Source organism: Prionailurus bengalensis, chromosome D3 (assembly GCF_016509475.1).
Source record: "Prionailurus bengalensis isolate Pbe53 chromosome D3, Fcat_Pben_1.1_paternal_pri, whole genome shotgun sequence".
Classification (NCBI taxonomy): domain Eukaryota; kingdom Metazoa; phylum Chordata; class Mammalia; order Carnivora; family Felidae; genus Prionailurus; species Prionailurus bengalensis.
This window is the reverse complement of record NC_057356.1, coordinates 16,476,631-16,489,462: the sequence shown is the minus strand read 5'-3', so window position 1 is coordinate 16,489,462 and position 12,832 is coordinate 16,476,631. Positions and strand designations below refer to the sequence as shown.

At 46.5% G+C, this 12,832-nt stretch overlaps 1 protein-coding gene across 1 annotated transcript; it reads left to right on the top strand.

The window, feature by feature from the left end:
* Window positions 1-2,433: 2,433 nt before the first annotated feature.
* Window positions 2,434-10,891, top strand: PLA2G1B (phospholipase A2 group IB). Its single transcript, XM_043557764.1, has 4 exons — window positions 2,434-2,555; window positions 6,847-7,006; window positions 7,519-7,646; window positions 10,679-10,891. Exons 1-4 carry the CDS (start codon window positions 2,522-2,524, stop codon window positions 10,801-10,803), a joined length of 447 nt encoding a protein of 148 aa, XP_043413699.1. The 5' UTR covers window positions 2,434-2,521; the 3' UTR covers window positions 10,804-10,891.
* The last annotated feature ends 1,941 nt before the right edge of the window (window positions 10,892-12,832 follow it).

Genomic DNA, 12,832 nt, shown 5'->3' with positions numbered 1-12,832 from the left:
TTGAGCCCCACATCAGGCTCTGTGCTGACAGCTCAGAGCCTAGAGCTTGCTTCAGACTCTGTGTCTCCCTCTCTATCTGCTCCTCCCCCACTCATGCTCTGTTCTCTCTCATGTCTCTCAAAAATAAATAAACGTTAAAAAAAATTTTTTTAAAGAACATATTAGGGGCGCCTGGGTGGCTCAGTCGGCTGACCGTCTGACTTCAGCTCAGGTCATGATCTCACAGTTCATGAATTCGAGCCCCGCGTCAGGCTCTGTGCTGGCAGCTCAGAGCCTGGAGCCTGCTTCGGATTCTGTGTCTCCCTCTCTCTCTGCTTCTTCTCTGCATACACTCTGTCTCTCTCTCTCTCAAAAATAAATAAAGATTAAAAAAATTTTTTTAAAAAGAACATATTATGTGAAATATCTAGAATAGGTAAATCTATAGAGACAGAAAGCAGATCAGTGGTTGCCAGGGGCTGGGAGAGAATGACTGCTAAGGGGTATGGGGTTTCCTTTGCAGGGGTGGGGAGAATGAAAATGTTCTGGAACCAGAGAGGGTGGGTGCACAACACTGAATGTAATAAATGCCTCTGAGTTGTTCACTTAACTTTTTTTTTTAATTTTTCTTTTAACGTTTTATTTATTTTTGAGACAGAGAGAGACAGAGCATGAACGGGGGAGGGGCAGAGAGAGAGAGAGACACAGAATCGGAAGCAGGCTCCAGGCTCTGAGCCATCAGCCCAGAGCCCGGCGCGGGGCTCAAACTCACGGACTGCGAGATCGTGACCTGAGCTGAAGTCGGACGCTTAACCGACTGAGCCACCCAGGCGCCCCAACTTTTTTTTTTTTTAAGTGTTTGGTTTGGCAATCTCTACACCCAACATGGGGCTTGAACTCATAACAACCCTGAGATCAATAGTCGTATATTCTTTAAACTGAGTCAGCCAGGCACCCCTGGATTGTTCACTTTAAAAATAAAATGGTGGAGGGGCACCTGGGTGGCTCAGTCGGTTGAGTGTCTGACTTCAGCTCAGGTCATGATCTCGTGGTTGGTGGGTTTGAGCCCCGCATCAGGCTCTGTGCTGACAGCTCAAAGCCTGGAGCCTGCTTGGGATTCTGTGTCTCCCTCTCCCTCTGCCCCTCCCCCACTCACACTCTGTCTCTCTCTCTCAAAAATAAACAAACATTAAAAAAAAAAAAAACTTAAAAAAAATGGCTGGGGCAACTGGGTGGCTCAGTTGATTTGAGTGTCTGACCTTGGCTCAGGTCATGATCTCACAGTTTGTGAGCATTGGGCTCTCTGCTCTCAGTGCAGAGCCCCCTTCAGATCCTCTCTCCCCTCCTTTTCTGCACCTCCCCCACTCACTCTCAAAAATAAATAAAACATTTTTTAATGCTTCTTGTTTATGTTTGAGAGAGAAAGAGAGAGAGAGAGAATGAGCAAGGTGGGGGGAGGAGCAGAGAGAGAGGGGGACAGAAGATCTGAAGCAGGCTATGAGCTGACAGCGGAGAGCCCGATGCGGGGCTTGAACTCACGAACCATGAGATCATGACCGGAGCCGAAATCGGATGCTCAACTGACTGAGCCACCCAGGTTCCCCACAAAATAAATAAAACATTTAAAAAGCAATAAAATAAAATGGTTAATTTTATGCTATGTGAATTTCTCCTAAAAAATGTTATACAAACATTTGATATGTGCGCTTTCATTCTACAAGTCAGATCCAAGTCTTTGGAACTCCAAAGTCCAGGGTGTCCTTGCAAACCCACACTGGAGAATGAAGGAGGGGTGGTATTAATGTAGTGCAGAAAAATAAAACATGTGCCTTAGAATCAGACATGCCTAGGGTCGCCTGGGTGGCTCAGCCGGTTAAGCCTCCAACTCTTGGTTTCAGCTCAGTGCATGATCTCACAGTTGTGGGATGGAGCCCTGCATCGGGCTCTGCACTGGCAGCATAGAGCCTGCTTGGGATCCTTTCTCTCCTTCTCTTTCTGCCTTTCTCTCTCTCCCTCCTTCCTTCCCTCCCTCAAAAGTAAATAAATAAACTTAAAAAAAGAAAGAATCAGACATACCTAAGCGTGGGCCCCTGCTCCCCGCCATTAGATGGCTGTGTGACCTCAGGCAAGTTACTTCACCTCTCTGAACCCATTTGCTCATCCATTAAATGCATGATTGATGGGACTATTCACTGAGACCCACAGCTCAGACCCATAAGACATGGAGGCAATGACAGAATTGGGCTGAGTGCAAAGGGGTGGGGGGAGGGTCAAGATTCCAAGCCATACAAATTCCAGAAATAATCCCTTCCATTAAAAGATGCAGATGACCAACACATATCCCCCTTTTTCCAATGATCCCTTGCTGGCAGGGCTTGCTCGTCGGTAAAGGTTATTCCTGCAACAGACAGGTTCAAGGCCAATTCAGAGCAGGTTGGGAGCAAAGCAAACACTACAGCCTTATCTTGGAGACATGGTATGGGTATAAAGAGAGAGGCAGTAGGTGGCTTTAGTCCTTTCTCTTGCTCGGCAACTTAACAGGATGAAATTCCTTGTGCTGGCTGCTCTGCTTACAGGTAGGTGAGTCTCCTCAGCTCAGCGCTAAGATCTCACTTCTCTGGAATGGGGGTCACTGGTCACAAGGCTGGCCAGCCTTGGAGGCTTTTTTTGGGGCTCTCTATGGGGCTTAACAGCTCCCATAACAAATTCCCACACAGTTGGCACCTTTCCAACCTCCAGGTCCAAATTCAGATGACCCTCCTCAGAAGGGCCTACCTGCCCTCTACCATATTGCCTTGGCCTGGGGTCTTCCCAGCACCTACATTTGCCTGCAATTTGTATCTTGTTTCTTGTTGATGCATTCCCTTTTCTTAAAGCTTTAATTTTTTTTTTTTTTTCAGTAAACTCTACCAACACGGGGCTTGAACTCACAACCCTGAGATCAAGACCTGAGCTGAGGGGCTCCTAGGGGGCTCAGTCGGTTAAGCATCTGACTTTGGCTCAGGTCATGATCTCACAGTGCGTGGGTTCAAGCCCCGCATTGGGCTCTGTGCTGACAGCTCAGAGCCTGGAGCCTGCTTTGTTTTGGATTCTGTGCCTCCTTCTCTCTCTGCCCCTCCCCCACTGGCACTCTGTCTCTCTCTCTTTCTCTCACACAAAAATAAAATAAATATTAAAAAAAAAAAAAGACCTGAGCTGACATCAAGAGCCGGACACTTAACCGACTGAGCTACCCAGGTGCCCTTCCTTTTTTATCCTCCCCCATATTGAAGTATGGGCTCCATGAGAGCAATGATAGAGCTGTTTGCACCATTTATTGAATGAATCCATGGAATCAGATATATTGGAATTCAAATCCCACCTCATTCATCCATTCAACACTGATATATCAGAGCCTCCAAGGTATCAGGCTCTGGGTTGAGACTGAGGACTTCTAGATGGACAAGTTCCCCTCCCCTCCCGCCACACACACACACACACAGGCACACACATGAAAATTAGCTTTGTGTAGGTCTGGCCTGTGCAAAGAGCAGAGCTGGCTGGATCAGAGACTGAGAAAACAGGAAAGCAGGCGGGGGTGGGGGTGGGGGGTCCTGGAGATGGGCCAAAGTAGGCAGGCCACTCCTGTCTGTCTGCTGCCAGTGTGGAGGCTGCTCACAGGGGAGAGTGACCAGCTGCCACCCTCCCTTTGCCCTGGGGTATAAACATATGGAGTGGCTCCAGTGTGCACAGCAGATCAAGGGAAGAAAGGGCAAGGCATGGGGCAAAAAGATGATACTGGTGGCCACTTGAATGGGACCCCAAAATCATGTAGCGCCCTCTTCAGGGCCCCAAATCTCACAGGGGCTGGCCCTGAAAATGAGGTGAAGGGGTCCTGCCTCCTGAGTCTGCTGTGCCAAGCCTTGTGCCTGCTTTGGGCAAGCACTCAGCTATAAGAAGACTTTTTAAAAACTTATTTAATAGATACTTATTGAGTACCTACTATGTGTCAGACCCTGGGGAACAAAAGCCCTGAGGCCTGTCCTTGACTTTATGGTCCAGTGAGAGGGAGGCATAAATAAATGACAGATACAGACTGCTATAGGTACTATGAAGCAAATAACATAAAGAAAAATGATAGCAGAGGAGCCACTTGGCTTAGGTGGTCAAGAAAGAAGAGGTGGCATTTAAAACAAGATCCTCCAGCCTTTTGAAAAGATGACAGGTCAAGGTGACTGGGTAGCTAGGTTAAGCATCCGACTTCGGCTGGGATCATAATCTCCCAGTTCGTGGGTTCCAGCCCCACATCGGGCTCTGTGCTGACAGCTCAGAGCCTGGAGCCTGCTTCAGATTCTGTGTCTCCCTCCTTCTCTCTTTCTCCCTACCGCACTGTCTCTGTCTCTCTCTCAAAAATAAATAAAGATTTGAAAAAAAAAAAAAAAGATGACAAAGTGTGCCAGTCAGAGGGAATGGCAGGTGTGTGGGCCTTGAGGCAGAAGAGAGCTTGTCCTGTTGAGGATGGAAGGCCACACAGGCCTCTTTATGCTCCTGCCCCATCTCAACCCCGCCACATCCCCACCTAACCCATCCTTTTTTTTAAGTTTATTTATTTTGAGAGAGAAAGAGAGAGCAAGCATGCACACGCACATGAGTGGGGGAGGGACAGAGAGAGAATCCCAAGCAGGCTCAGTGCTGTCAGCACAGAGCCCGGCATGGGGCTCAAATTCAGGAACCGTGAGATCATGACCTAAGCTGAAGTCAAGAGTCGGATGCTTAATGGACTGAGCCACCCAGGCGCTCCCACCTAACCCATTTTATTTTTTTTTAATTAAAAAAATTTTTTTAAATGTTTATTTATTATTGAGAGACAGAGCATGGGAGGGGCAGAGAGAGGAGAAGGCACAGAATCTGAAGCAGGCTCCAGGATCTGAGCTGTCAGCACAGAGTCCGACACGGGGCTTGAACCCACAAACTGCAAGATCACTACCTGAGCTGAAGTGGGACACTTAACCCACTGAGCCACCCGGGCGCCCCTCCCACCTAACCCATTTTAGATTCCCCTTACCATGCTCAGAGCCTGGAGCTCTAACAAAGGATCCGATTTCCTTATTTATTTCATTTATTGCTTACTGTTTTTCTACCCTACTAGGGAGCTTTATAAACTCAAAAGCATTGAGCTTTATAAACTGAATGAGGTTACAGATTTTCTATTTGCTCACTGATGTATTTCAGTTCCTACAGCAGTGACTGGCCCATAATTGGTGCTCAATAAATATTTGCTGGATAAATAATGGGGACCTCATAGAAAACATATGTTTACACAAAAACTAGTGCACAACTGTTAATAGCAGCACTATTCACGAGAACCAAAAAGTATAAACAACCCAAATGTCTATCAAGTGATAAATGGATAAACGAAATGCGGTCTCTCCACACAGTGGAATACTATTCAACTATAAAAGGAATGAAGTATTGATATATGTTATAATGTGGATGAACATCAAAAACATTGTGCTAGGGGTGCCTGGGTGGCTCCGTAGGTTAAGCATCGGACTCTTTTTTTTTTTTTTTTCCAACGTTTATTTATTTTTGGGACAGAGAGAGACAGAGCATGAACGGGGGAGGGGCAGAGAGAGAGGGAGACACAGAATCGGCGGAAACAGGCTCCAGGCTCTGAGCCATCAGCCCAGAGCCTGACGTGGGGCTCGAACTCCCGGACCGCGAGATCGTGACCTGGCTGAAGTCGGACGCTTAACCGACTGCGCCACCTAGGCGCCCCAGCATCGGACTCTTGATTTCGGCTCAGATTATGATCTCACAGTTTGTGAGTTCAAGCTCGGCTTCCGGGCTATGTGCTGATAGTGCAGAACCTGCTTGGGATTCTCTTTCTCCCTCTGTCTCTCCTCTGCTCTCATGCTCTATCTCTCTCAAAATAAATAATTTTTTTTTTAAAAAGGACTGGTAAACTTAAAAAAAAAAATTATGCTGTATGATTCCATTTACATGAAGTGTTCATAATAGGAAAATCCATAGAGTTTACTGGTTGCCAGAGGGGAGAGGAGAAAAGGGGAAGGAATGCTAATGGGAACAGGATGTTCTTTTGGGGGTGATGATCTAGATGATCTAGAACACTAAATGTTCTAGATTTAGTGGTGATGGTTCCACAACTCTGTGAATATACTAAAAACCACAGAAATGTACATTTTTAAAACTATTTTTTATTTATTTTTGAGAGTGCGCAAGCGCGCTTGAGAGGGGAGAAGGGCGGGGGGTGGGGGGCGACAGAGGATCAGAAGCCGGCGCTGCACTGACAGCAGCTATTCCGGTGCAGGGCTCGAACCCACGAACCCTGAGATCATGACCTAAGTCCAAGTCTGACGCTCAACTGACTGAGCCACCCAGGTGCCCATGAAATGTCCATTTTAAGTGTTTAAATGGTGAATTTTGTTATGTGAATTTTATCTCGATAAAAAAAATTTTTTTTTAACGTTTATTTTTGAGACAGAGACAGAGCATGAATGGGGGAGGGGCAGACAGAGAGGGAGACACAGAATCAGAAGCAGGCTCCAGACTCTGAGCCATCAGCCCAGAGCCCGACGCGGGGCTCGAACTCAGGGTCTGTGAGATCGTGACCTGAGCTGAAGTCGGACGCTTAACCGACTGAGCCACCCAGGCGCCCCTCGATAAAAAATATTTTTAAAAAGCTTTATAAAAAGAAAAAATCCTCATTTACATTACCAGGTTTCTGTGTCCAGCTCTCTTCCGAGGAGGCAGCTGGAGGGGTGGAAGGCAGCGTGGGGCCAGAGAGCAGGCAGGAGGCAGTGGGGCCCCTGGGCGCTGGCAGAGCCAATCAGGATGGATTTAAACTCTGGCTGTGTTTTCTTGCAGTGGGTGCTGCTGAGGGGGGCGTCAGCCCGCGGGCAGTGTGGCAGCTCCGCAACATGATCAAGTGTACGATCCCCGAGAGTGACCCCGTGAAGGATTACACCGACTACGGCTGCTACTGTGGCCTGGGTGGATCCGGCACACCTGTGGATGAACTGGACAAGTGAGTGATTGATCGGCAGGGAGAGGGGAGTGCCCGTGCGGTGGGGGGAGGGCACAAGCCAAGGATCTCACAAGGAGGCACAGAAAATGGATTTGCATATTTGCTAAGGGTAACATATTTTCAACTCTTGTATAAACAAAAATGCTCCAAGAGGCCCCTGAATCCAGTGCTCTCGGTTAGGAGCAAAGGCGGAAGGTTGATGTCAAGCAATAGTGGATGCTGCTGCCCTCTAGTGGCAGAATATTGCATCACAAAACACCACAGCGTCGATTGGATTGTCCTCTTCCAGCAGTGGTTAAGACTCTCACTGCATCTTCAGAACACATACGTGATTGTACGATATTCCTGCAACCCATTTTTAAATCGCCTTCAATAAACACGATAAAATAACTTACATTTTTCAAGCCACAGGATAAATATCTTCCGGAGCATGTCAGCTAAATCATTCCCCTTAATGAGCCTGCCCCGCTGCCCTGCCCCTGCCTGAGCTCTGTCCTTCCCCCACTCTTTAGGTGTTGCCAGACACACGACCACTGCTACTCACGAGCCAAGAAACTGGACAGCTGTAAATTCCTCCTGGACAACCCCTACACCAAAACCTACTCATACTCATGCTCTGGCTCTGAGATCACCTGCAGCGGTAGGTTAACTCCTTTGTGGAAGAAATAATAGTAATGATATCCACCATTTATTGATCGCCTTGGTGCCAAGCTGTATCTCCTTTAATCCTGGCAAAAATCCTATGAGATAGGTATTATTATTATACTTTTTTGACAGATGAGGAAACTGGGGCACCCACTGTTTGGGGCTTTTTTTTTTTTTTTAGCAGTTTCAGAACTTTTGAAATTTTTTTATTAATGTTTATTTCATTTTTGAGAGAGACAGAGTGCGAGCAGAGGAGGGGCAGAGAGGGAGGTAGACATAGAATCCTAAGCAGGCTCCAGACTCTGAGCTGTCAGCACAGAGCCTGTTGCAGGCTCGGACTCATGAACCATGAGATCATGACCTGAGCAGAAGTCGAAGTCAGACACTTAACCGACTGAGCCACCCAGGCGCCCCATTTGGGTTTTTCTGGGGGTTTTTGTTTTTGTTTTTGAGAGACAGAGGGAGAGATAGAATGCGGGAGAGGGGCAGAGAGAGAGGGAGAGAGAGAATCCTAAGTAGGTTCTGCACTGCCGGCACAGAGTCCTACAAGGAGCCTATAGGGGCTCCATGTCACAGATTGTAAATTCATGACCTGAGCCAAAATGAAGAGTCAGATGCTTAACCAACTGAGCCACCCAGACACCCTGAGGTGTCTGGTTTTGAACAGGTTTATATGGCTCCAAGGTCTCTGTTCTTAACTGCCATGCTATATAGCTTCGTTATTTCATGAAAGGAGCTTAGAACTACCATTTATTAGTTTCTTAATACATACCAGGGAGTACGCTGAGCATATATATGTTTTATTAATCCCATTTTACAGGTGAGGAAGCTGAGGCTCAAAAATAGCTACTTGCCCAAAATCACAGAGCTTGTAAGTGGTAGGGTCAGCATTTGAACTCAGTTGTTTCTGATTTCAAAGGTTCTGGTCTTAACCACTAAGTTATGCACAGCTCATGGTGAAATGTGTCCCTTTATGAAGGTGGTTCTGAAGGGCAGACAGTTCAGAGGTGAATAGTATTGTCATGCTAGGCTAGCATTCTGGATTTTCACTATTCTTTTCTATGCACTCACAGACGGGTCCCACTTTCCAAAACTGTACATACATCATTGGAATAACTGTAACTCAAATCCAGAGGGCCAAGAAAAAAGTTACCAGGAATCCCACCATCTTTTTTAAAGCACTGTTGAAGTTTATTTATTTATTTGTTTATTTATTTATTTGGGGGGGGGTGGATCCCAAGCATGCTGTCAGTACAGAGCCTGATCTGATGCAGCAACTTGAGATCATGACCTGAGCCGAAATCAAGCATCAGATGCTTAACCGATGGAGTCACTCAAGCGCCCCAGGAATCCCACCATCTTAAGGAATAAACGATTTCATAGCTCTGTGTTCATTTGTGCTTATCCTTGGAAAAACATTTTTATCGTTTTAATCATAGCTAGGCACGTGCCCACCTCAAGTCCTTTGTTCCTTCTGCATGAAACACTTCCCATGTGAAGTCTCATTCCAGGACTTCAAATGTCGCTTTCTCTGTGCAGCCTTCCCTTTTATTTTTTTAATTTACTTATTATTTTTTTTTTAGAGAGAGAATGCAAATAGGAGAGAGGGGCAGAGGGAGAGAGAAAGAATCTTAAGCAGGCTCCATGCTCAGTGCAGAGCCCAAAGCGGGGCTCAGTCCCATGACCCTGGGATCATGACCTCTGCCCCTCTCCTCCACTCACTCTCTCTCTCTCTCTTAAAAAAAAATAAGGATCAGAGAGAAACAAAACTTTAATAAGATTATTGAACGTAAGCAGAAGTACATAATTAAATTATAGATAACAAATTTGAAATGCATTTTAAAAGTTATCATTGTTGTTTCTTTTGGCTATAAAAATAAACAAGGCCAAAGTAGTGTAATTTCAAACTCTACAGAAATATATCATGGAAAGTGGAAGGTGCCTATAATCCTGCTACCCAAGATAACTAGTTAGATGCACTGCCCTTCATTTTCCTTTAATAAAATATCTTGGAAACATTTCCACATATAGGTGTACTTAATTGTTTTAAATATCTGTATAATATTCTACTGTAAGAATGTTCTGCAATTTTTATTTTTATTTAAAAAAAATTTTTAGGGGCTCCTGGTGGCGCAGTCGGTTAAGCGTCCGACTTCGGCCAGGTCACGATCTCGCGGTCCGTGAGTTCGAGCCCCGCGTCAGGCTCTGGGCTGATGGCTCAGAGCCTGGAGCCTGTTTCCGATTCTGTGTCTCCCTCTCTCTCTGCCCCTCCCCTGTTCATGCTCTGTCTCTCTCTGTCCCAAAAATAAATAAACGTTGAAAAAAAATTTAAAAAAAAATTTTTTTTACATTCATTTATTTTTGACAGGCAGAGTATAAGTGGGGAGGGGTAGAGAGAGAAGGAGACAAAACCCAAAGCAGGCTCCAGGCTCCGAGCTGTCAGCACAGAGCCTGACTCGGGGCTCAAACTCACAAACCATGAGATCATGACCTGAGCTGAAGTCGGACGCTTAACCAACTGAGCCACCCAGGTGCCCCTGTTCTGTAATTTTTAAAATGTGTTTTAAAGTAGAGAAATTTGCTTGCTAAACTTCACTAAGTTTATATGCACAATACTTTGCTGCTTCGAGTATATGTTTTAGTGTTTTCCATATTGTTTATAAATTGCTTGCCTATGTTATCAAAGATCTATAGCTCTGTGGGTTATAAGAGCTCATTTAGGGATGTGAAACAGATAGGACTTTCCTAACAGCATCGATCACACCTAGGATTGCCAGAGTAAACACATGTTGTCCAATTAAATTTGACTTCCAGATAGACAATGAACATTTTTTATTCTACATTCCAAACATTGCAATTTTTTTTTTGTTTTTCTGAAATTCTGGTGTTTTTATTTGCTTAATCTATCAAACCCAAATTTGTATGAATGTAATGGCCATTATTTATTGCAGTTAATTCTTCCTTCCCTCCAGACTGGACAAAGCAGGATCTACCTTGGCTCAGTCCTCTCCTCTTGCTCTTTTCCAGATGAAAACAAACCCTGTGAGGCCTTCATCTGCAACTGTGACCGCAATGCTGCCATCTGCTTTTCAAAGGCCCCATATAACAAGGAGCACAAGAACCTGGACACCAAGAAGTACTGTAAGAATTGAGTGTCACCTCTGGAGAGCATCATCTCCACCCACCTCATGCCCTTCGCTTTACCCTGTGTCCTCCAATAAAGCACTTTGTTGAAAAGCCTCACGTTTGCATATTGTTTTATCCTCTGTCTATGCAACATGACTAAGTGTCTTCCTAGTTCTTTGTAAGCATCATTAGTTTTAGCCTTGGATGTTGAATGACAGGGATATTTCTAGGAAGTGAACACCGTTAAGACCTGAATAATGATTAGCCACTGATTACTGCCAGATCAAAATATATAATCTATCCACGTAGGTAAAAACCTACCTCTTTTTCATTACCCCAAGGGCTGAGGGAGAGAGAAAACAAATTCCTTTAGCAATCTTTTCATGAGCATCTGATGGGTACTCATTAAAGGAAATGTAATACGGGAAACACTAGTACAGTGGCTGAGACTGAAATGAATACATAAGGGGCACCTGGGTGGCCCAGGTGGTTAAGCGTTAAATTATTGATTTGTTTCCGCTCAGGTCATGATCTCGCCGTTCATGGGTTGGAGCCCCACATCGGGCTCCTCGATGACAGTGCAGAGTCTGCTGGGGCTCTCGCGCTCTCTCTCTCTGCCTCTCCTGCAATCCTGCGCGAGCTCTTTCTCTCTCAAAATAAATTAAAAAAAAAAATAAATGAATACATAATTAAACAAACTTAATTGCGAGCGTTCTGAAGTAGCGATTATATCTCAGCAGCCGCAGTATCATCAGTGCTTACCACGTCACACACGTTCATTAAGTAATTGTTCAACGAGGGTACACCTTGGCGCCAAGGAAAAAACCACGTGGCTCTATTTACCTTTTCAGATCACGTGATCCAGCACCACAAGGATCCCGCCCCCCCCCCCCCAGGGATTTCAGAGTAGGAAATATGATTGGTTTCTTGTGGACACGTGGTTCCTCTTTTTATATTGGTGAAAAGCGGCCCAACCCCCGGCCTACCTCCGCACCTCCCAGGCTCTGGCCTGGCTTCCTCACGCGTCAGCCGGGGCCAGCGCAGGCGCAGTCGCAGTGGTTAGTAACGGTTGCTCCAGCCGGCGTGCGGGTGAGGTGGCGGGCGACGGCCCCGTGCGCCGCTTCCTGGGTCTTAGGTGCGTTGCTCTCCAGGGTCACCATAGGGCCGGAAGGACAGCGGGCGGGCCGAGGGTGAAAAAAGAGCGAACTCACGTGGGTATGACGTTGGGTCCCACCTCCCTGCCTTGCGTGTCCAGGTCTGTGTCTCTCGGCCCCACACAAGCCCCTCCTCCCCCCAGCCTCCCTGCCAGTTTCCGGTCGGTAGCTCCTCCGGGCTTTTATCCCGGAAAGGGACGAGGGGGCCGGGAAGATGGGGTGCAGGGAGCCAAACTGGGGCGAGGAGAGAGGCGAGTGGATAGTGGGCGAACCAAGGGTTTTTGCACCCCAAGTCCGCACTTGAATCCCCAACCCCCACTCTCAAGAGGGGGGAAAAAAAGGTGACCTCCCTGCTTTTGCCTTTGTTGTTACCTCCATTTGAAATGCTCCCCCTTTTCCCGCCTGGTGCTTGCCTGTTCATTTTTCCAGGACCTTGTTGGGGTCACCTCAAGAAGTTTCTTGAGCCTTGCCCTCCTTCCCTCCCAAAGGACAGTTGCGCAGTTACCCCATTGGGTTTCTAGAGCATTAAAGAAAGAGGGTTCAGAGGCACCTGGGTGGCTCAGTCGGTTGAGCGTCCGACTTCAACTCAGGTCATGATCTCGCAGTCCGTGAGTTTGAGCCCCGGGTCAGGCTCTGGGCTGATGGCTCAGAGCCTGGAGCCTGTTTCCGATTCTGTGTCTCCCTCTCTCTCTGCCCCTCCCCCGTTCATGCTCTGTCTCTGTCCCAAAAATAAATAAACGTCAAAAAAAAAAATTAAAAAAAAAAAAAAAAAGAAAGAGGGTTCAGAACTGGATGGACGGGATTTGATTACTGGCCTGGTCATGCCAGGTGACCTTGGGCTAGTTACATGAAATCTCCGAGCTTCAGGAGCCTCCTCTTTCAAAAGAAATAATAGTGTGCA

What these genes read in the sequence shown, in the direction of transcription:
- PLA2G1B (XM_043557764.1), top strand. Translation starts at nt 2,522, where the DNA reads ATGAAATTCCTTGTGCTGGCTGCTCTGCTTACAG. An exon ending in GCTGGCTGCTCTGCTTACAG is followed by an intron (nt 2,556 to 6,846) that starts GTAGGTGAGTCT and finishes GTTTTCTTGCAG; the next exon opens with TGGGTGCTGCTGAGGGGGGC. An exon ending in CCTGTGGATGAACTGGACAA is followed by an intron (nt 7,007 to 7,518) that starts GTGAGTGATTGA and finishes CCCACTCTTTAG; the next exon opens with GTGTTGCCAGACACACGACC.